The sequence below is a fragment of the Chaetomium fimeti genome (assembly GCF_033439085.1).
Source record: "Chaetomium fimeti strain CBS 168.71 chromosome Unknown B0H64scaffold_6, whole genome shotgun sequence".
NCBI classification, from domain to species: Eukaryota; Fungi; Ascomycota; class Sordariomycetes; order Sordariales; family Chaetomiaceae; genus Chaetomium; species Chaetomium fimeti.
In genome coordinates, this window is record NW_026944334.1 from 1,413,471 (window position 1) to 1,434,875 (window position 21,405).

The 21,405-nt window shown below is 55.8% G+C and overlaps 7 protein-coding genes across 7 annotated transcripts; 4 read left to right on the forward strand and 3 right to left on the reverse strand.

Annotated features, from left to right (window-relative positions):
• Positions 1-1,570: 1,570 nt before the first annotated feature.
• Positions 1,571-3,946, reverse strand: B0H64DRAFT_209916 (uncharacterized protein). The gene is made up of 2 exons (XM_062799402.1): positions 3,516-3,946; positions 1,571-3,422 (listed from the first exon to the last, which is right to left on the reverse strand). The coding sequence occupies exons 1-2, from the start codon at positions 3,733-3,735 to the stop codon at positions 1,696-1,698; spliced, it is 1,947 nt and encodes a 648-aa protein (XP_062656810.1). The 5' UTR covers positions 3,736-3,946; the 3' UTR covers positions 1,571-1,695.
• A 779-nt stretch (positions 3,947-4,725) lies between these two features.
• B0H64DRAFT_209941 (TIP49 C-terminus-domain-containing protein) lies at positions 4,726-6,506 on the forward strand. The gene is made up of 2 exons (XM_062799403.1): positions 4,726-5,163; positions 5,233-6,506. Exons 1-2 carry the CDS (start codon positions 4,928-4,930, stop codon positions 6,413-6,415), a joined length of 1,419 nt encoding a protein of 472 aa, XP_062656811.1. The 5' UTR covers positions 4,726-4,927; the 3' UTR covers positions 6,416-6,506.
• Positions 6,507-6,596: 90 nt separating this feature from the next.
• B0H64DRAFT_419080 (uncharacterized protein) lies at positions 6,597-8,069 on the reverse strand (the record flags this gene model as incomplete). Its single annotated transcript, XM_062805356.1, has 1 exon — positions 6,597-8,069. One exon carries the CDS (start codon positions 8,067-8,069, stop codon positions 6,597-6,599), a length of 1,473 nt encoding a protein of 490 aa, XP_062656812.1.
• An 812-nt stretch (positions 8,070-8,881) lies between these two features.
• On the forward strand, positions 8,882-9,937 carry B0H64DRAFT_326532 (ubiquitin fusion degradation protein UFD1-domain-containing protein; the record flags this gene model as incomplete). The annotated part of the gene is made up of 2 exons (XM_062800743.1): positions 8,882-9,085; positions 9,137-9,937. 2 exons carry the CDS (start codon positions 8,882-8,884, stop codon positions 9,935-9,937), a joined length of 1,005 nt encoding a protein of 334 aa, XP_062656813.1.
• Positions 9,938-10,718: 781 nt separating this feature from the next.
• B0H64DRAFT_403954 (uncharacterized protein) lies at positions 10,719-13,491 on the forward strand. Its single transcript, XM_062804360.1, has one exon. The coding sequence runs from the start codon at positions 10,869-10,871 to the stop codon at positions 13,191-13,193; it is 2,325 nt and encodes a 774-aa protein (XP_062656814.1). The 5' UTR covers positions 10,719-10,868; the 3' UTR covers positions 13,194-13,491.
• A 2,358-nt stretch (positions 13,492-15,849) lies between these two features.
• On the forward strand, positions 15,850-18,469 carry B0H64DRAFT_209961 (uncharacterized protein). Its single transcript, XM_062799404.1, has 3 exons — positions 15,850-17,632; positions 17,692-18,246; positions 18,331-18,469. The coding sequence occupies exons 1-3, from the start codon at positions 16,106-16,108 to the stop codon at positions 18,424-18,426; spliced, it is 2,178 nt and encodes a 725-aa protein (XP_062656815.1). The 5' UTR covers positions 15,850-16,105; the 3' UTR covers positions 18,427-18,469.
• Positions 18,470-18,841: 372 nt separating this feature from the next.
• B0H64DRAFT_363789 (uncharacterized protein) lies at positions 18,842-21,211 on the reverse strand. The gene is made up of 2 exons (XM_062801813.1): positions 20,962-21,211; positions 18,842-20,910 (listed from the first exon to the last, which is right to left on the reverse strand). Exons 1-2 carry the CDS (start codon positions 21,040-21,042, stop codon positions 19,102-19,104), a joined length of 1,890 nt encoding a protein of 629 aa, XP_062656816.1. The 5' UTR covers positions 21,043-21,211; the 3' UTR covers positions 18,842-19,101.
• Between the last annotated feature and the right edge of the window lie 194 nt (positions 21,212-21,405).

Below are 21,405 nucleotides of genomic sequence, written 5' to 3' on the forward strand. Positions count from 1 at the left end.
GGCTCCGGATCCTTGTGATCTCGTGATGCGAGGCGAAATCGGTTGTTGAATCAGCAGGTCGCAGGGTCGGTCCGGTGCGCGGACAACTTCGCAGTATTCTGTCGGCCTGCGCAATCAGTACATGCACCTCAAGCAGAAAATTTCGTCGACCGTGATAGTCAACCAGATAGCCACACGCCGCCGGTAGCCCAATTGATGCATGACGCAAAATCAACGCTATCAGACTCCCAGCCGGTGTGGTGTATCACGCACATACCCAGACTAATCGCACGATTCCCACCGCAAGCTTCCTCCCCAAGTCGCAGCGCGCGCAGCCCAAGGCGGCGGCAGACAACAAGAACTTGCAGCCCACCTTGCTGCAATGCCGAAAATCGCCAAACTTTCCCCGTGTCTATCCCAACCTCCTAACAGCGACCGTGTATTTGTCGATAGGACACGAGCGCATCTCTCGGGGTGGAGGAGGCCGTGTCGTGGCGGTGCCCGGTGCCCGGTGCCGCGTCTTTGGTGTTCGCGAAACAATCAGCGGGAGCGAGAAGGAGAACAATCGGGATTCGGGTATCGGGTCGAGCTGCGATATGCCGCCGGCCGGCTCGTTGCTTGGTGGTATCAGAAGGCGCAGGACTCAGCGGCGGTGATGTACACAAGGTGGGTGGGTGGTGCGCAGGATGCCGAGGGTGGGATTCCGGCGCGAACAGTGGAGAGCGACAGGGTGGTGGGAGCTTGGCCTGGGTCTCCGGGCAGGTGGGTCCACGGAGCGGCGGTCGGTCTGCAGGATCGCCCTGGCTCGAGCAACGACAACTGGCAAAACTCGGCCGTTCCACATTCGTTTGTTGGCACGGTCGGGCACTCGGGTTGCGAAATCCAGCATTGTAACACAAAACTTCCTTTCTTTGATTTTCGCCTGACCAAACCATGCGAGGCTCTGCTCCTCCCGCCTGATTTGAGGCGCTATAATCTGCACCTATTGTTGGCGTTGGGCCAAAGATGACGGGAAGACCAACCAAACCTTTCTTAGTTATCCCCCCCGCATGAACATGCAAACAATGGAACCTAACACTCGGGTTTTACATTCGCGAATGGGCATCCCCTCCTCTCGACTAACAGTAAGCAAAAAGTACAGATGCGTGAGATGCCACTCGGATCGACCCTGGAGTTAACAAAACCGATATTTATCGGTCATGCAAAAATAGCCTATAATTGAGGCGATCTGCCCGAGAACGGCGCGGTGCCGAACAAGGCCTCGAGTTCTTTTTCAAGATGGGAGATATGCCTATGGTACCCGAGTTCGTCCCCATTAGGGAGTTCGGTGCAACTGAGCCCCCACGGTTCATCACACCCGGGCCACCAGCCCACCTCGGCCACCACGTGGGTGAGGTCACCGCTTGGTGGTGCAAAGCACGGCGTGACCCTGCGAAAACAGTCTAAAATTTCCACAAGCGAGAGCATCTTTGTCAACCCAACCCCGAGTTAACTCCTAACTAGGTATTAAAACTAAGCGTAGTCGAAACAGTGTACATAAAGCGGCAAGCTAAATCTACCAAAGAATCAATCCCACCAACAGCAAACCGAGGGATATTTGCATCCATTTTAATGACAACCGTGGACCCAAGTTTAGCACGCTCGCTCTTTAGCACGCTCGCTCCTTAGCAAGCTCGCTCATAGGTGTCCGGCAAGCAACCACGTCCGACCACGTTCCTAACCAGTCCCGTTCGTCAATGGCACTAGCTGCTCGATGCCATTGGGGCTTGGATCTACCCTCCTCCGCTTGAGGGCCGGCCGGCCGCTCTCGTCAAGGCTCTGCAGGAGTAAGTTCTGCATGTTTTCCACCTCGGACGCATCGAATGGCTTGGCCTCAGAAAAGCTGCCAGCTTTGTCTTTGAAATCCTCTATCCGCCCTTCGGCCTCGTCGATGCGCGAGCCGAGGGCACCGACCGCGGTTTTCAAAAACTCAATGTCAGCATTGAGCTGACGGGCATTTGGGTAGAAATGCTCGAGATGTCCGATAATGTGCTCGGCCAGCGACTTGGTGGACAGGTTGTTGAATTGGGCGTCCAACACCATAAACGACTGCCGAAGCATATCGAGCTGCTTACTGAGCTCTTCGTTGACGATTGTTGAGACATTCTCAGTGAGCTGGTTGATTGTGACCTTGGCCGCGTCAAATTCGGATTTGATCGAAGCAATGTCCGAACTAATGGTGTCGAACTTGGCTGTCGCCGCCTGGTTATGTCCGGTACCCGGGCCGGGGCTAGCGGTACTCGTGGAGGCCTTCTCGAGAGCTTTGATGCGCGCCTCGTGCTCTGTTGTAGCCTTCTGTGCCTCGTCCACCATCTGACCTAAACCCTCGCCCATCCCTTCCACATATTGTTTCACTTGGGAAAACAAAGTCTCTTGCCTGTTGTCGACTTCCTGCTGCGAAATAGTGAAGTCCATCTTGGTTTGAAGGCTTGCCACCTTCGCTTGCAGGTCCGGGAAACCGATGGACACCGCCTCAGCCGCGCTGTCGAGCGCTTCGGTGTCGAGACTCGAGAGTTTCTCCTCATGCTCTTCAATCTTTCGAGCTTCGTCGCCCACTCGTTGGGTACAGGCCATCAAGTCGTTGCGGAGGACAACGGTGTCCTGGGTACTCTGAGCGAGCTGCTCGGTAAGCTCGCCCACCCGTTTTAAGAGGCTAGCGATATCCAACTGTAGAGCCGAGCTTTCTTTCCGTACAATTGCAGAGACCTCGGCAGCCGAGATGGCCTCACGGCTCTTCGATTGATGCTTGTCAATCTCCGCGCGGACTGCACGGACTTCCTCCTTCACCTCCTCGACCGCCTCCTCGCTCGTTCTCTTCATGTTTTTGATTTCTTTCACCTCTTTCATCCCCTTGGCCATCTCCTTCATTTGCTCCTTCATCTGGTCCTTTAGCTCTGCACAATGTCTGTCAAATTTGGCCTTCAGCTCGTCCTGCTCCTGCGCGTACTCGGCCTCAAATTTGCGTAGTTTCGTTTTCAGCTCATTGATTTCCGCTTGCTGTTTTTTCGACGTCTCTTGTTGTTGCAGAGACATAGTTGGAGCCGCGACATTGGTCTCGGGTCCGGGGAGGCTTGAAATGACTTGGGCGATGGACCGCGCTGTGTCGTCTGCAACGTCTTTGGCTTTCTGTATTTGTGCGTCCAGCAAGCGGACGCGCTCGGCATACCTCACCCTGTGCAAATTTTGTACTTCTGGCACAGAGGGGAATTCCGCATGTTTAATCATTGATTTTTCATACTCCGCTTGTCTTTGCTTCAAAACCTTGTCAAGCGGATCTCGCTCGGCCCTGAGCCTAGCCACGTTGATGACAGCCTCGTCGTGTTGTCTGAGCAGGCTAGCGAAGTTATCGCATGCGGTGTTTGAGTCTGCAGTAGGGCTTTCCACGGGCGATCGAGGCGTTGACGCTAGCCACGAGTCAGCGGGGTAACATTCTTCTAGCTGCGGAAAATTCAAAGGGGCGTTGAAGATGGAAGTATTGATGGAAGAGAATGACCCACCCGTTCTCGTCCCATTCTCAGGTCGGGAAGGATTCCCCGCGACTCGGGACTTTGCGGCGGAGTTTACTGAAGATGTGCGCCGCTCTCTCGCAGACGTGCCCGTGTCCCGCCGGTACCTCTCATCTTTGTAAGGATCTAGGCGGCGGTCTCGAGACTCGGAACCGCGCCGATCCTCGGTGGTAGGACGCCGCGAGTAGGCGTCCGATGATCTGTGCGACATGCTGTCGTCCGACTAGGTTCGGAAAAAGCCGTCAATTTGACTCGGAAATTCCGTGCATTCCACGGTCGAGCTCGATGCCACGGTATGGCGCGCTTATTGCGGCACCGTCCCGCGCCAGGCGCCTGACCGTCAGCCAGACACAGACTGCTGTGGATCTGTAGACTGGAAGCGAGTCCCAGCGCAGGATAAAATCTTGTTTCCAGGTCGGTGCCGTGGACACGTGCGAATGAGATACTCCGCAAGTTGGTGTCCTTGCGGAATGAAGAAGTTCTCTGCAACGTCTTAAGAAATTTTTGTCCAGCGATGGTGTCGCGCCAGGTCTGCGGGCGGGAGAAGAGGATTGCCCCACAGCTCGCGTGGCACGTTGTGTAAAAGGACGAAGGAGCTGTTCAGGCCGGAAATCAGGTAGGGCACGCCGATGAATCAGAATATGGGTTTGATCTTAGTGACGCCTAGAAGTTCATAGCAATACCGACTGTTCAGCAGCTGAAGAACGAGGACGAAAGAAGAAGCAAGCTCTGTTTGGCGTTGGGTGTTGGCTCTTCGCCCACTTATTAGTTGGGACTTATCGGCTAACCGTGCAATCGATAAGGAAAGAGCGGTCGGTTGGGCTGAAGAGGCGCATATGTTGGCCAATGGTATTTTGTTAGGGGTCGAGACCCCTGCAGGGGATAGTTTGAGGATGATTGGGAAGGACGGGAAGCCATATGTTTTGTCTTACAGGTATGCGTACGATTGTATCTTTTTTTGATCATCTTGAGGGCCGGGAACTTTTCGGGTGTTCTAACCAAAATGATCTGGGGTGACTCGATAAAAGTCAAAGTACGGGGTACTTCATCGAGCTCGAGTTGAATCCCCCAAAAAAGTTGTCAAAGAGGAGGGTGCCCCGTCCAAAGCGCGTCGATCCGTGACTTCATTTCCGCAAATGGAATTCCCAGTGAAAACGCCCCCTTCTCGTTGTGCATGTTAGGCGTAGCTCGTTGTCTGTTGCCACAATTTATGCCCCACTGTGGCTGGGGTGCATAATCATCGTATCGCGACCAAAGCTCGAATCTCTGGGCAGCAGCCTCGCGCTAAAACTACGGCGCGTTCAACGAGCAACTCGGTTTTCGACACCGCAATTGAAAATGGCTGCTGTAAGTCCATTGTTTTCAGGGCACTATTATCGCAGAATAGCAGGAATTAACATACCATGATGCAGCCTGTCGTCACGATCTCCGAGAGCAAAGAGCTCCGGGGGCTTAACCTGATCGCAGCACACTCGCACATTCGTGGGCTAGGTGTCGATGCCGACACTCTAGAGCCCCGAGCGGCCTCGCAGGGGCTGGTCGGTCAAGAGAAGGCCCGGAAGGCCGCTGCGGTTATCCTAGAGATGATCAAGCAGGGCAAAATTGCCGGTCGTGCCGTACTGATTGCCGGCCCCCCCAGGTAGGTCACAACACCACCGAGCAGTTTGGAATTTGTCATGTCATGTACTGACCCGTGTTTCATTTGCAGTACCGGCAAGACAGCTATTGCCATGGGGATGGCTCAATCTCTGGGCCCCGATGTGCCGTTCACCACGCTCGCCGCGTCCGAAATCTTCTCCCTTGAAATGTCCAAGACCGAGGCCCTCACGCAAGCCTTCCGGAAGTCGATCGGTGTGAGGATCAAGGAGGAGAGTGAAATAATGGAGGGCGAGGTGGTGGAGATTCAGATTGATCGGAGCGTAACGGGCGGCGCCAAGCAGGGCAAGCTCACCATCAAGACGACCGACATGGAAGCCATCTACGATATGGGAAGTAAGATGATCGATGCCATGACCAAAGAGCGTGTGATGGCGGGCGACATTATCTCGATCGACAAGTCGTCGGGGAAAATCACCAAGCTTGGCAGGTCATACGCCCGGTCCCGCGACTACGATGCGATGGGCGTCGACACCAAGTTCCTGCAGTGCCCCGACGGCGAGTTGCAAAAGCGCAAGGAGGTCGTACACACCGTATCGCTGCACGAGATTGACGTCATCAACTCGCGCACCCAGGGCTTCTTGGCCCTGTTCTCGGGCGATACGGGCGAGATCCGGAGCGAGATCCGGGACCAGATCAACACCAAGGTTGCCGAATGGAAGGAAGAGGGCAAGGCAGAGATTGTCCCGGGAGTTTTGTTTATTGACGAGGTCCACATGCTCGATATCGAGTGCTTCTCTTACGTCAACCGCGCCCTCGAGTCGGACTTGGCCCCCATCGTCATCATGGCGAGCAACAGAGGCCACTCCCGTATTCGGGGTACCGATTACAAGAGCCCCCACGGCCTGCCGCTCGATTTCCTCGACCGCGTCGCCATTATCAACACTCACTCCTACACTGGGGACGAGCTTCGTCAAATCCTATCAATCCGCGCGCAGGAGGAGGAGGTTGACCTCACCCCAGATGCTCTTGCACTACTCACCAAAATCGGTCAAGAAGCAGGGCTCCGCTACGCAAGCAATCTGATCACCACGTCCCAGCTCATCTGCGCGAAGAGGCGCGCGAAGCAGGTCGTTGTAGAGGACGTGCAGCGGAGCTTTAAGCTGTTCTACGACCCTGCCAGGAGCGTCGGGTTCGTAGCCGAGTCAGAAAAGCGGCTGATAGGCGATGACGGTGCCGTTGACTTTGCGGTAAAGACTAATGGTACTACGGGCGAGACGATGGACACGAGCTAGATCGAGGGAAAGCAGTATTCGATTTGCAGGCGTTCTCGGAAGGGGGTAAAACTGTTTTGTTCACCGGGGTCTGGACTTTGATATCATGTGCGGTAATGACTTGGAATGGTGTGGAAAGAGACTCGCAGCTGGCGAACCTGCACCGGCTTGTCTTCTCAACACGGTGCCTCTCATTGATGTATTACACAAACGTAGCAACTCTCGTCCATCCACCCTCCCCCCCTGCTAGCCGAAACTCTACCCCTTCGCCAAAGTAGCCAGCATCTTGCCATGCTTTCATAGTTGGGCCGTCAAAGGGCCCTTGCTTGGCAGCGTCGTCCCGTCCGTCTGTCCAGCGGAACTCCCACATCTTGTCTTCCCCGATTCCACCGCCATCCTCGGTCTCGTCTGGTTCCGATGGTTCCACCCAGGCCTCCCCAGTCTCATTGCGATACTCCCTTATGAGCCGCTCCCGTTCCCTATCATAGATATTGGGATAGTCCCTCTGCATCAACTTGTCTGCTGCGTCGGCGATGGCATTAATTGCGTCCCTGATCTTGATCTGCTTCGGGTCTTCAGGCTCCTTTTCAGCATCGACATCCATGGCATCCCCTCCGTTATCGCCGTTGCTTTTTGCCTTGGCCTTCTTTTGCTTCCACTTGGGTATCTTCTTGGCCTTGTTGTTGTTTGTCTGGCTCTTTCTAAGCCTTGCTAGAGCATCCAAGGCCGTCTCACCCGGTTCCAGCCGAATGATGAGCTCCTTGAATAGATCGCCCGTCAATAAGCTGTCATTCTCACGCTGCTGCTTCCGCAGTTCAGCCTCGCGCTTATCGTGAGCCGCGGCGGCCTTCTTCATCTCCTTCTTGCTGATACCCTCCAGCCAACGGTCGTGCACAGCGTCGGCGTCGACCGCCTTCCGGACGAAGTTGCCTGCCTCGTCGAACGCGCCGTCTTCCTGCTCCTCCCGCATGTTGAAAGCGTCGATCTTGGGCGCGTGCTTCTTGAGGCCGCCGAGGCCGACCTCTTCGTCCACGGCTTCTTCGGCGATGGCCAGTGCGACAACCTCTTCGTCGTCGTCTTCGTCCTCATCCTCCTCGTCATTACCCGGCTTTCTGTCTATCCGTACTGTGCCGCCACTTTTGCTGGTGGTTTCTTGACCCTCGATCTCCTTGTCAGCGAGGAAGCGGACTTGCTTGTCTTTCTTTCCCGGCTTGTTGCCACCCGCCGCAGCGTTGTCGTCGCCATCACCATCGCCGAACATGTCCACTTCATCGTCCTCCTCATCGCCACCGCCGCCGCTAGCCTTGGAGTTGTAATTGTCCATCACATCCGCCAGGTCCACGTCCTCCGCATCCTTCCCTTTTTTGCCCCTGGCCTCAGCCCTTGTATTGAACGTTTCATTCTCAGAATCTGAGTCGTAGCCGTCGATATTCACCGCGCCACGCTTTGTCGCCCTCCCAGAAGCGCCAATGACGTCTGCATCGAGGACATTGTCGTTTTCATCGTCGTCGTCTCGTCCGCTTGGCGCCAGTGCGGACGGGTTGCGGACATCGAATTTGACCTTTTTGGATGTGGGGCTTTTCTCGTCGCGCTCGTCGCGCTCTTCTCCGTGATGGACTCGTGCGAATGCCTCTCCGGCGCGCTTTGGGCGCGCAGCTGAGAATCTGGATGACATGGTGCCGTGATGGACCCTCGAGGCGATATTTGGCCAGTTCCGTAATGGAGGCAAGGTGAACAGGTTCAAGGGTGCCGGGCTCTGCCGACGGGAGGTGTAACCGAGGAGCTTTGACGGCGAAATACCAGCTGCTCTTGGTGCACCCAGGTTGTGTGGCTGAAGGAGGTACTTGCTTGGAAACAATGCAGCGACGTGTACCTCGTTACGTAGACCCTCAAAACATGGGCTTTGCAAATCGAGGTCTGATACGGATAGTAAAATTAGCTCAACGACATAAAACACGCAACAATGATTTGACATGGTCAAATTTACCTACCTTTTCCGTCAAGCTTTCCTCTCTCATGCATCCAACAAATATGGACCCTGAAGCTCACGCCACATGGAACCTCGCCGTCGAACAACCCCGCACAGTGCATTGAACAGGCAAGGAATGGACCACTGGCGGCGTGCTTCGGTGACAACAGCCCAAGATGTCATCCTCTGTTGCCTTCCGGTTTGCCTTTGCAACTTGAACAAACCACACAAGTTTCAGTCAACCCTCAACATTCGGGCATAAAAGATTACTACCTGATATCAACCCCGCCCATCTCTTATTTTCGATCCTCTATATCATCGACCAACCCACGAGTGAATCTCGTAACCGCGATTCGGGAAAGATGGTGAGTTGGACCCCGCGTTTGGCAGTCTACTGCTCCTCCAAGATCGCCTTGCTCAACCCACGAGTGCAGTTTAACCCTGGCGACTATCGCGGGAACCTTCGGGCTCCTCGCGCACAACGTTTCGATGAATACTACCGATGCTACCCCTTGGTCATGGCCCCCGGCGCCGAGCGCCCCGACCTCAACTACGGATCCAAGATCTTCCTACCGCCATCCGCCTTGGATAAGGTGTCAAGGATGCACGTTCAATGGCCTATCATGCTAGAACTAATTAACGGGGCAGCGGCGGGCAAACACACACATGCGGGCGTGCTCGAGTTCGTAGCGGAGGAGGGTAGGGCTTACATTCCACAATGGGTATGTTGGTGATTCCCCTCTGGCTCCGGCCGCATACTGACGGTTCTGCAGATGATGCAATCACTTCAGCTCGATGTGGGCGACATGATCCAGGTCAAGACCACCTCCCTCGAACTTGCCAAGCTAGTCAAGCTGCAACCCCAGTCCGTGAACTTTCTCGACATCACCGACCCGCGTGCCGTCCTCGAGAAAGCCTTCCGCAACTTCGCGGCGCTGACGAAGGGCGACGTCTTCAACTTCGAGTACAACGATGAGATATACGACATGGCCGTTTTGGATGTGAAACCCGAGACTGCTAGGATGGGCGTCAGCATGATCGAGACGGATGTGAGCGTCGACTTTGCTCCTCCAGTCGGCTACGTCGAGCCAGAGAGAGCGGCACGTGGCAGCGGCACCAGCACACCACGCAGTGCCAGAGGCGCAGGTGGTGGCGGTGTGCCTCCCGGGGGTCTACTCTATAACCAAGGCACCATGGCACAGGCCATTAATTACGACTCGATCGCGCCGGGCTCAGCAGCATCTTTGGCAGGAAACTTTGTGGGAGAGGGGCAACGGTTGAGCTCCAAGAAGGGCGGCAAGGCTCCGACGCCAAAGCCCGCAACCCCTGTGGCTGGCACGTCAAGCTCGGCCAAGGAAGCCACAGTACCCATACGACGAAGCAATGGGCCCGCGCCCCTGCGTCTCCCCCCTAACAAACTCTTCCTGGGTTACGAGATCAAGCCGGTCAAGACGGCCGAGGATAAGGAGAGGGAGGCTGCGAACGCAAAGCAGCCGCACTTCGCAGGTCAAGGCCAGACATTGAGAGAGACCGCCAAGAAGAAGGGCGACAGTGACGAAAAGGGCGGGAAATAAAGGCACGGCATAGAGACGTTGAGGGATGAGGATACAGCGGGATCACATGTTGCACGTCATTAGATTAGGGCAACATCCTTCTAATGACACAATTTAATCGGCGGCAAGTAAATCGGTCTGGGTCTGGGGACTTCGACGGATTTGCGGCGGAAACCTGACAGAGAGACGGGAAACCCCAGGGTTGATAACTACTGGAAAAGGGATGTTTGACTAGGACCTGGGAAGGCCTCGTTTATCCAAGTAGCTTTCCCGCTATTCATCTGGTCATCGCATGTGACGGGAAGAAAGAGCCATACTTTGCATACGTACACGGCCCAGCTAAAAGTTTACCGGAGTGGGGTTCCAAGGGATGTATGGTAAACTTTGTGTAAAAAAGTCCTGCTCGATTATCGCCTTCGAAGTCCGGCGAGCTCCAGTCTACCTACCTAGGTAGTATTAAGAGCGTCCCGTTGAAGACACTCAAAACACGAACTCAAACGTCATCCATTCCACTCTCCTATACTATGCATATGTCAATCCCGACTCATTTCGATGTTTTGGGCAATTAACAGATTCGAAGCACATTCAGAGTTCCGAAAAGATGACATCACGTCCACCCGCTCGCTATTGAGCTGGGCCGAGACGATACTGTGCGAATAAGTCCGTGCGGGTAACAATTATACTACTGTACATGCTGCCCCGCAATTTGTGTCACGGGCCTTGGAGCTGAGTTTCTTCATCAATTCCCGATGCGCCCCCCGCCAGAGCAAGCAATTGGTCGAACGAGCCACACATTCCCATCAATTCCGTCTCTCATCAACCCTTTTCAACTCTTTTGTCGCTTTTTCAATTGCCTCGGTGTCGGGCGTCTGGGGTGTTGGAGCTGCTTTGGGTAGCGCAGCTGTAATTCCCGATAAACGCGACAATCACATCACCGGTCTAGCCATCCATCATGAGGCAACTCGCTGACAATGGCACGGGTTCCGTACCCGCTGCATCGGCAGCGACAACTCGCAATTTACGGCCGCGCCAAGCGTCCGGCGCTCCGGGACCCCCGGCGGGTGGCCGAGCGACAAGGAGCTCGGCTGCGCTCCCGAAGACCACTTCAACCAACGAGAATCCCGCGGTGCCACAGCCTCCACCACCCAGCACCCCAAAGTCGCACAAGCGCTCCGGACCGTCAAGCGGGAACGCAAGTCGACCAAAGCGGACCCGTCGCTCCCCTCACAAACCGGGGTTTTATGGAGAAGATAGCGATAGCGATAGCGGGGACGAAGTTGAGAATCCTCACATTAGCCCCAGTCCCGATGTGGAGCAGAAAGCGAGCATCCATCAACAACGTCGAGCTCCCAAGGCCCCCACGCCCAAAAAGCCGACGACCCCAGCTCGGGCAACCAAGAGCCCATGCAAACTCGTCTCTAAACCATCTCCTGCGCCGGAGAAAGGCAAAGCCGTGGTCAGAAATGGCATTATCCCGGACTGGGCCAGCTTGCCTTACCTCATTTTGGCCCAAATTTTCCTCTATGCCGCCGCACCACTCACCGAAACCCAACACACCAGATGGTTGACGGCAGCCAGCGGTGTCTGTCGTGCATTCGCAGAGCCGGCCCTGTCAGCTCTTTATCAGACTCCTCCGTTGCTGAGTCGGCCGATGGCGCATGGTCTCCTGGAGCTGCTGTCGATGGACCCCTCCTCCACGGCATTTAATTACAGAGTGAAAGTGAAAGAACTCTGGATCGATGTCGACCAGATTGCCTCAAAGACGTTCAAAGGCCGACCACTCGACCTCGAGGCCCTGGTCAGCTATCTACCTCGTTTGAAGGTCATCCAGTTCTTTCACCAAAAAGACGACCCTCCATACCGGTCGCTGGATGGTAGCCTACGTTGGCATTACCCTTCCGGCCTTTTTGACGCTCTCAACGGAGCACAAGTCTCAGCAGAGGGAGCACAAGTGGCCGAACATGCGCGACTTGTCGAATGGCAGTGGAATCGGCGACTGATGGGTCCGACTCTCGATCTTGCCGCCGTGGAAGCGCTTCATCGAACCCCGGCGTTTTCGAGTCTGATCAAAACCTCGTTCGTCAATTACCAGGTGCCTTCGCTTCACGCGAAAGCAACTGATGACGTTGATGAGTTAGCCGCAAAGGATGAAGCCTTCATTCAAGGCATGGCCAACGCAATCAATGCTCTGCCACACCTCAGGCATCTCGCCATCGAGTCGTCCACTGCGGCTAACGACCAGTTATTACCGCTCCTTCCCAAGTGTCTCGAGACACTAGAGCTTATCAATTGCTGGGACATTAATGGCGACGATTTCGCACATTATCTCCTATTAAGCGGGCACCAGCTGAAGCGCCTCATACTGCACCACAACCAGTCGTTGAGCCTATCTTTCCTCCCAGTTCTAGGAGCTGCCTGCCCAAACCTGCAGGTCTTTTCCATGGACTTCAAAACTTTCAACCATCATGAGTTCTACCATGATGCGGACCCGAGCTACGACGATCTGCTCACCCCAGACCAGGTCCCGGCGTGGCCCGAGGCCTTGGAGACCCTCCAACTCCTGAACATGAAAAAGTGGACCGCAGATGCAGCCGAGACGCTGTTTCAGTCCCTCACGGACAGTGCCTCGAAACTGTTAAAGCTCCGCCGCCTGGAACTAAAAGCTATGCTGAGCATCCCTATCTTGGAGCGCTCAAGGCTTCGTAACAAGTGGGAGCGCAAGCTGCGACACATTTTCCTACGTGAGAACCAGGACCCCATGCCGGTGTTCTCTTTGCGAGAACCGGCCCAACAGCCCAGCATCGAGGAGGTCAAGCGGGCCTCAAAAAGGCCAGCCAAGGTTACTAGTGCTCTGGCCGCTGAAAACCCTTCGCGCCGGAGTGGCCGGCTGTCGATAAAACGGTCGAACCCGCCATCCCGCGCCAGTAGTTCCGGCGCTGGACGGGGTCTCAGGCACGCGCTTGCCCGGCCGTCGTATGCCGAGCCCGATACAGATGAGGACGAGGATGAGGACGAGCACGATGAAGCAGAGGGAGGACAGGCGGTGGGCGGGTCTAGCCCGGATAGCCAACCTGAATCTCCGGCATCGTCGGCGGGGACCGCCGAAACCGCCTTCCGCCAGGGCATGTGCGAGAAGGTGGAGATCCAGCTGGATAACCAGAAGTCGGTCGAGACCACGCTCACCATGGACGATTTTCTGGATAGTGAGAACGATGATCTGTCGGATGACGACTGGGTTGGCCAGGACGAGGATGAGGATACTGGGTATGCTTGGTAGAAGGAAGGGTGTTTCTCCCATTTCTGTTCCCCTTATATAGTCGTTGTATTTTCTCTCATGGCTGGTGGTGCATTAACATGGGCAACTGTTGCTACTTGCATGTCTGGGTTGGGCTGGGAAATGGATCGCAAACCCGTCCTGATGGCGACGGGTGGCCTTGCTTCGATTTGCTTGCACTTGCTTCTTATACGGGACCAGGGCCCGATCTGGGGGGTATGGGTTACTAGGGTACTTGACACAGAATCGTAATCTTGTGTACCACGCATGCCCAATAAGGCGCGAAACATTTCAAGCTTCCGGCATTGCTTTCGCTGTGTTTATACGACTTGCTGTCTACATCCTGGCGCTAATCGTCCGTTCCAGGATGCCGTGATAGTATCTAATCTCCTGTCCTGTCGTCGTGTGGCTCGATGGATACTTTGAGATTGGTCAGCCAGGAAAGGTTTCATCAAGGGCTCGTTCTATAATCGCGGTCGTTTTCATGGGCTGTATCCAGATCCCTCTAATGAACCTTGCCCCAATTTCCCTGCCCCCCAATTTATGGAAATACATCGTCATCAGCTGGACAAGAATATAGGGACGGCGTTAGGACCCAAGACCATGTTAGGCAATTGTCCTGTTATAAATCTATACCATCACAAGCAACCAAGTTAATCTTCGATGCTCAGCGGCACACAATGTGCCTGAAGCAAATATGAACTGTTACACCGTCGAACCAAGGGGAGATGGGAAGAAGAGCCGGCAAGACCGGGCTACAGTCACTGAGGATATTCAGTGGTTTGGAACTATACCACCCGTCCAACTAGTGTCGAGCTGGTTGTCAAGTGCTCATATCAGGGGATACTACGCCCGATGGAATTTTCTTTTGCTAACACCCGCGTAATCTGTTTAGTTTCATACTAGAAACGGGAGTGACCAGAGCCCCGGAAACCATTAACCAGGCGGCAACCTCATCTTCGTCGTTAAGGCTATAGAACTTAGGAACTGGCATTCGACGTTATCCGGACAACTCCATATCTGCGCTGGCCAAAGGCGTCTTATTTCGACGGCGAGTAAGCTAACTTACAATGTCCCGGTTCATGAGGACTATGCCGGCGACGCCGCCAAATACAAGATGTGTAGATCTGGGCCCGACTGAAGGTTCACTTTATAATCGCGGACGCTGAACTAGGTAGGTACCTATCCACAAAAATGGATTCCCAGAGACAGTAGAATCAGCATCTCTCGCTCGGGTATCGCGACCGGGCCTCGAATTGGATTTCAAGCAACAATACGCACGCCACGGTGGGCAGACCTGTGGCATCTCGGTTCCGATTAGAACATCGCAAGGTTGAACCTACAGTGTTCAGCTCTGTTTGATTGTCTAAAACACGGGAACGAGTTGGTACCGTCCGTCTAACCACAGCTATTTACAACTAATCGGCCACTGACGTACTCTCATTATCATGAGAGAGGCAAGACTGCTAAAAGCAGTCGACAAGACTGAACGAAACCCTTTCATGGGTATAATGGGAACGGAGAACCGTTCTATCAACAAGATCAAGCAGTCTCGCCGAGGAGGTTCTGACGCCGGATATGGCTGCCAATGTTATTTATACCTAGGTAGCTATCGCTTATTAACATTTCACAGCATTTTGTGGTTATTGGATTATAGGTTGGTACTTGGTACCGTAGTGATGAGTAATGGTGTCTGATCCTAAATTGACGAGACAGGGTGGTTTTGGTTTCCTACAGGCGCATATATGCCATTCAACAAGACATCTCTGTCCGTTGACAACACCGACACATGCAGAGCTAAGATTTCCACAGCTCAGGTTGATTCTCATCGCCATCCTGTTTGAGGGAATCGAGCCCTGTTCTTGTGGTTCGACCACCAATTCGAGGTAGGGACGGGCAGTTGCAGGGAACCCCACACACACACCCTTTGCTGCATTCCAGCCCTTTCCATCGCTTTATACTATTTTCTTCACCAGTTACTTCGTGCTTGCTCTTCAATCGAAACCCGAGCCCAATTCCGATTCACGACCCTGGCCCCTCAGCTGTGTCATTGACAAGGGTCTGTTAGCGAGCTACTTTCCCGCCCCACGGAATCTGTATGCCGCATTTGGTACCGTCCTACCGCGATCGCCGCTAACCGTACAGGGTCGCAAGACGGAGCCACGCCCCACGACGACCGGGGCTGCCGAAGTGGCACGAATCAACAGCAAACCTGAAATCGCGATAGGAGAACCTCGCTCGTCTTTTCGGCTACGGTACGCGTCTCTCCATCGGCCCCCTTCATTAATGCTCCACTGCCGTACCCCCTTTTCGTGTCGATGGCACTTCGAATGTAAACGCCACAGCTTATCCAACGCACTTGGTGGCTGCACTCTGTTGATTTCAACCATCAGGTCACCCATCAGCCTCGGCAGTGCGCGCCGGTCCTCCCAAGCGGGTGGTTGACTCCCTTGTCAATCAATCCACACCACAGTTGTGTTTTTCACACACCAGTCTGCTGCTGCATCTCATCTCACAGTCTTGAGGGCTTGAGGGAATCACAGCAGTTCATGACTGGTTGGTAGTCCTTCATCGGTTGCTATTGCTGCCTATCTCGGCCGCACCTTCCTCGACCTATTACACACGCTCCCTCATTACGCGCTTATTTGACTTTTTTCTCTCTCTGTTACCTCACCTTACCTTTATACCTTCATCTCGCCGAACTATTTCAACTTGAAGCACGATACCACGATACTCACTGCTCCACCTTTGCGCTTCCTATCACCAGACAATGCGGTTTATCTCGCTTCGCAAACCCCGTTGACCCCTTCACGCGTCTCGCTACCTACCTGGGCATCAAGGGACTTGGACCAAAGAGTCATTGTCATCCGTTCACGTGCTTGTTTATGACCACGTCCTGATGACATCTTCACACCATGTCGACCCTTAGCCATCACAACCGTGGCCTGCCCTTCCTACATCGGAATTGGCTCAAGGCTACCAACCACTGGAACTCCAAGATGGGCAACAAGTCTTCTTCCCAGACTCGCGACGCCGGCGACAAGCTTGCTGAGGACGACCACCAGGCCCGGCGTGCAGCAAAACGCCGCCGTATCGATGACGACTATGATGGTTTCCCGCTATTTGAGAACTATGGCACCGCCCAGCGTGCCCTTCGCATCGAGGTCCTCAAGATCAGCCACAAGGACTCGCCGCGGGTGAAGAACGGTATCTTTAACGGTGTTATCGCCCCCAACGTTAGGGATGTCGTCCAGGTCAAGGCCCGCTGCAAGCTCACCATCAGCGGCTACAAGGGCGGCGAAGCGGTCGTCTTGCACGTCGACAGCCAAGTTTGCGATGTTCGCGTCTTCAAAAACCCTGCCGGCTCGTCCCCCATGGCTCGTTTTTCCTCCATCCGGCCCTTTCACGTTCCAGAAGAGAAGATCTTTCTCGAGCGTGACGACGATGCCATCTTCGGTCTGGCCAACTCTTACTCGGTGCTCGTCGAGCTCGAGTCCGCCGGCGACGCCAACTGGCCGCCAACCGATCTCGTCCCCATCAGTGACGAGGACACGTTCTACAACAGGGGGCTCCCGTCTCGGCAGTGGGTGCTCACCGCCAACATCGCCGACCTCTTTAGCAGCCGCAATCGCAAGTCGGTCCGCCTACGGGTAAAGAAGCAGCCCATCAATGACGTTGCTACCAACTTCCTCATGGACATGGACGTTCGTTGGTTAACAGCCATATCGAGCCAGCGGAGGCCGCGAGAACCTACCAAAGATATCCAGCCCTCCATCTCGGTGGTTGACCCCCACGAACCCCCTGCGCCCGTGGTTAACGGCAACGCCAACATTGTCAATGGCACAAATATGCATCACCGTGACTCCCAGGTTAATGGCGAGGGGGAGCCCGCACCAATTGGGCAAGCGAACGGATCCGTAGCTGATCCAGCCGACGAGCTGGCCGAGGGCGAGCTTACTCCCGGTCGCTCTCGGCGAACAAGGCTAGACATCAACTACAACGTCAAGCAGATGTGGAACAACGCGGTCGGGAAGGAGACTAGGAAGCGGCGGAAGCTTGGGGAGGACCACAGCCAGCTCGACGAGCACACCATCACATACCTGCTCCCGCCAGAACAGGTCCAAACGGACAAGTTTGCCTGCCTCCTGTGTGGTGCCGAGAACGACCGTCTCTGCCAGCTGCGTGCTCACTACCTAAGCCATCCGCAGTATGATTTCCACTTTGAAATCAAGCCCAAGGCGGGGTACTGTGTCACTGTAAAACCGAACGCCGACAGCCGCGGCTCCCCCTTGAGGCCGAAGGTGTACCAGCTCGGCCTGCCCGTTAAACCCCTCGACCTGGACAAGTACGTAAACGGAGATGACTCCTGGGTCACCTCCCGTCTCGGCCCAGAAAATGGCCGCGAAGTCTTTGAAGATACCGCGCCGCAAGGAGGGCGTACAGTAAGATACCACCCCGGAACTCGGCTTCCGTCAACCTTCGTAAGACTAACACTCTTCAGAAACTCACCACCAAACGGACCCGTCGCAAGGTTCTCGTCCCCAAATCCAAACAACCCCTCTTCGACCCCCTCAGCAAAGTCCGGCTGCAGCCCGGCACCCCGGTTCCGCAGTACCAAATCGACGACTCGTGGCTCCTGCTCAAGCATCGGGACAACCTGCAGGACTTCATCGACCTCAACTCGGCCGAAAAGGAGTATCTACAGGTGTGGGACGCCTTCATCCTACGCCAGCACGTCTCGTCGCCGCAGTACCTGCCCCGCAATTTCCTGCGCTTCGTGCGCGAGAACGCCGCCTGGCTCTCGGCGAAGCGGTCCCGGACCGACGAGTTCAGCAAGCACGTCGCCACGCTGCTCGCCCGCTGCGTGCTGCCGGACGAGGCCATCGTCAAGGCCACGCAGCTCCTGGAGGACGCCCGGGCCCGCCGCGCCGCGGGCGAGGTCGGGGACGCGCCCGCGTCCGCCCTGCAGCCTGTTAGGAACAAGGCTTCGGGCGGCTGCTGCACCGCGTGTGGCGGACCCGTGCCCCCGGCCACGATGCTGGTTTGTGCGAACAAGGTATGTTTACTCTTTTTTCCTTCTTTTTCTTTTTTTTCCCTACGGGGTGTGTATCGCCGATGATGCTAATGCTATGATATCTAGGAATGCGAACACCGGCTTTATCACGATGCGTGCGTGGAAGACACGGAGGAGGCGGTGGCGAAGGGGAGGGGTTGGAGGTGCAAGACTTGCTCGTAACGAGAGCAAGGGGGGCGGGAATGTAGGCTATTTCTGGGGTTGAGGAGCAAGCGAGTTGGGCAGACGTGCCGTGTATTGTAAAGGGGTTAGTTAATCAGACGTGGGGAGAGATTTGAGATACTGGTTTGTCGCTGAGGCAAGTTGATTGCCTGTCGGCGTGTGTGATGTGGTAGGGCGGTGCTTTGGGGAAATACGTTGCCGAGATAGTGTGCGAGTCGATAATGAGGTCGAGGAGGGGAAAATATACAAGCGATAGCCTGGTTGCGTCTCAAACGGGGCCTGTATGCTACGCTTATGACAATACCAGCTTGCTTGGACACGTTCAACGTTCATGTGGTCCAAGTACGCGAACTTCCCTGGCCCGTAGGATTAGACACATTAAGGACTGTAACACAAACACTGAATGTATCAGGAAGACAGTACCGACTTTCACTTCACTTCCCGCTCTTTCTTACGGTTCGATAGCGCTTTGTTGGTGTACTTTTTGCATTTCATCTCCCCACTTGCACCACCAACTGCTACTACTACTACTGCAAACCATATTATACACTCCACACCCCAAAACTCACAAGACAGCAAGCAGCACCCAAAACGCCCAAGTAATGCCTGCCCAACAATTCCCCCCTCAACCGAACCATAGATACCTAGGTAGATACCTTCAACCAACCAACCCATCTACCTCCTAGCCTTCTCGCGCTCCCCGCGCCGCTCCTCCTCGCGCCGCTGCCGCTTCCTGCTCTCCTGGGCGATCATATCGCTCAGGTCTTCCTCGTAGGCGGCGGAGCGGCTCCACTGGGCGCCGACGCCCTCCTCGCGGCGGCCGGCCTCGAACTGCCGCCGCAGCTCCTCCTTGTCCATGCCGCCGCCGCCCGCCAGCGCGTCCGGGTCGAGCGCCACGTCCACGTCGCCGGGCTTCTTGCGCTTGCGCGTCGCGTCGTCGTCCGCGCCGCCGAGCACGGGCACGGCAGCGCCGGGAGGCGGGCCCTTGGTGAGGTCGTACGTCTTGTCGCTGCCGAAGAAGCCCTCGGCGCGGCCCTGGCGTTCGGGGATGACCGTGTAGGCCTGACGCGGTCCGCCGCCGCCGTACGAGGATTCCTCCGTCTCGAAGCCGCGCCGCGTCTTGCGCAGGTCGAACTCGCCCGCCATGCTGGTCTCGACGCCCGCGGGCGCCGCGTGCATGTCGGTGTGCACGGTGCTGGCGTACCCGCCGGGCGTCTCCAGGCCGGTGGTCGTGTCGGTGCCGCCCGGTGGGAGGTCGCCCGCTTCCGAGCCCTCCTCGTCCGACTCCTCCTCTTCGGATTCTTCTTCCTCGGATTCTTCGGCCGGGGGCTGGAGTTCGCCCCAGAGGCTCCGTTCGACGGGCTCGGCGAGGGAGGTGGCGGCCGCGGTTTGGGGTTGTTGCGGTTGTTGTTGGTAGGGTGCTGCCGCGCCAGGTTGGCCGGGTGCCATGATGCCGAAGATGTCGCCGCCGTAGAGAGGGCGGTTATATTCATCTAGTGGGGGTTTACCCCACTGGCCGGGCTGGAAGCCCCATGCTGCTCCTGGTGGGACGGGGGCGTTGAGGCCGGGGATTTTGAAAGTTGGGTAGGACGGCGGTGGGCCAACACGTTGTTGTTGAAGCAACCATGGAGGGGGGAAACCCGGCTGCATGCCGAGCGCTTCCCTCAATGCCTCGCTGAGGTCACCGGGCTTGAACACCTTGTAGTCCGCCTCCCACTCCTTGCCCTCGTAATAGACGTCACCAAACCGTGTCAGGTCCGGCTTTGTTTGATGGCGGAAGAAGGCATCGTAGAGCTTTTGGTAATCGATGTCGAGTTTACCCATCTTCGGCTGTACCCTCTCGCGCTGTTTCTGCTTGAGTGTCTGCTCTGCCTGCTTCTCGAGGACGGCGTCGCGCATCTCGGTGATACCGGTCTCGGCGATGAACTTGGGCAGCTTAAAGGGCGGCTTCTCGACACCTCGCTTGCTGGAGAGGTATTCGCGTTTCAGAGACCAGTGCCCCGGTACGGGGACAATGTTGCGCTGTGCCTTGATCTGGACGAGGAGGCGAGGGTCGGAGGACGAGACGTCGTGCCACTCGACGACCTCGGGATTCCGCACTAACGCCTTGAGTTCGGCGATAGACAGCTTGTTCAGCTTCTTCCGCTTCTTTTTCGACATCTTTTGTTGCGCATCTTCGTCCTCGCTCGGGATCTCGTCATCCTGGTCGAAGAAGACCTCGCCCTTGTTCCCCGCGTTGGCTTCCCTCGAGACCTCTTCATCCTCCAAGCTCAAGCCGAACCTTTCGAAAACAGTCTTGTATGCCGCGAACGCAGGGTCGTCCTCGGCAAGAAGGGAGTCGTCGACTGGGCCGTCGGCATCGATCTTGGCGGACGCGTCGGGGTCCTTCTTTACCTCGAGGTCGGTTGGTTTGTTCTCGCCATCGACGGTAGTCTCGTCATTCGTCGCCTCCTCCTTGACCTCGGGTTCCTTGGATCCGTTTTGCTACAGCAGTCAGCAAGATTAAGCAACAAAAAACAGAAGGGGATCACTCACTTCGCCGTCGACCTGGGCCTTCCTTTGCTCCTTCTTCTTGGCCCGGCGCATTTGGTTCTTGGTCATCTTTGGCGCCGCCATCTTGCCTGATGTGAGCCGGCCGCTCAAGATTTGGATGTAAGTTTCGGAGGGTTAAAGCATCCGCGATAGGATCTGTCGGAATCCAAGTTGCTGGGGATGGTTGTTCGGCTGTCGTTGAAGATGCAGTATTTGGTGGAGCTGCACGCGGTTGTTGCATGGCTGGCTTATCACGATTGCGCGCCGCCAAAAGTTTGAAGCAGCAGGGATCGGGCTGTGGCTGGTCCAGAGTTTCTTGGCGTTGCAGCTGCTGGAGCCACTTCTGCCACTGTGGCCGTGCGTATTGCGCACCCTCTCCTGGACCCTCTGTTTCCACTGGTCCAGACCGCGTGCGACGCCTGCAGCAGCGGATTGGAGACGCCAAGA

Excerpts from the sequence above, each read along its gene's own strand:
- B0H64DRAFT_209916 (XM_062799402.1), bottom strand. The coding sequence starts at position 3,735 with ATGTCGCACAGATCATCGGACGCCTACTCGCGGCGTCCTACCACCGAG. Across the intron at positions 3,423-3,515 it reads TGAGAATGGGACGAGAACGG|CGTCAACGCCTCGATCGCCC; the intron begins GTGGGTCATTCT and ends ACTCGTGGCTAG.
- B0H64DRAFT_209941 (XM_062799403.1), top strand. The coding sequence starts at position 4,928 with ATGATGCAGCCTGTCGTCACGATCTCCGAGAGCAAAGAGCTCCGGGGG. Across the intron at positions 5,164-5,232 it reads CTGATTGCCGGCCCCCCCAG|TACCGGCAAGACAGCTATTG; the intron begins GTAGGTCACAAC and ends TTTCATTTGCAG.
- B0H64DRAFT_403954 (XM_062804360.1), top strand. The coding sequence starts at position 10,869 with ATGAGGCAACTCGCTGACAATGGCACGGGTTCCGTACCCGCTGCATCG.
- B0H64DRAFT_209961 (XM_062799404.1), top strand. The coding sequence starts at position 16,106 with ATGTCGACCCTTAGCCATCACAACCGTGGCCTGCCCTTCCTACATCGG. Across the intron at positions 17,633-17,691 it reads CGCCGCAAGGAGGGCGTACA|AAACTCACCACCAAACGGAC; the intron begins GTAAGATACCAC and ends AACACTCTTCAG. Across the intron at positions 18,247-18,330 it reads TGCTGGTTTGTGCGAACAAG|GAATGCGAACACCGGCTTTA; the intron begins GTATGTTTACTC and ends TATGATATCTAG.
- B0H64DRAFT_363789 (XM_062801813.1), bottom strand. The coding sequence starts at position 21,042 with ATGGCGGCGCCAAAGATGACCAAGAACCAAATGCGCCGGGCCAAGAAG. Across the intron at positions 20,911-20,961 it reads AGGCCCAGGTCGACGGCGAA|CAAAACGGATCCAAGGAACC; the intron begins GTGAGTGATCCC and ends TGACTGCTGTAG.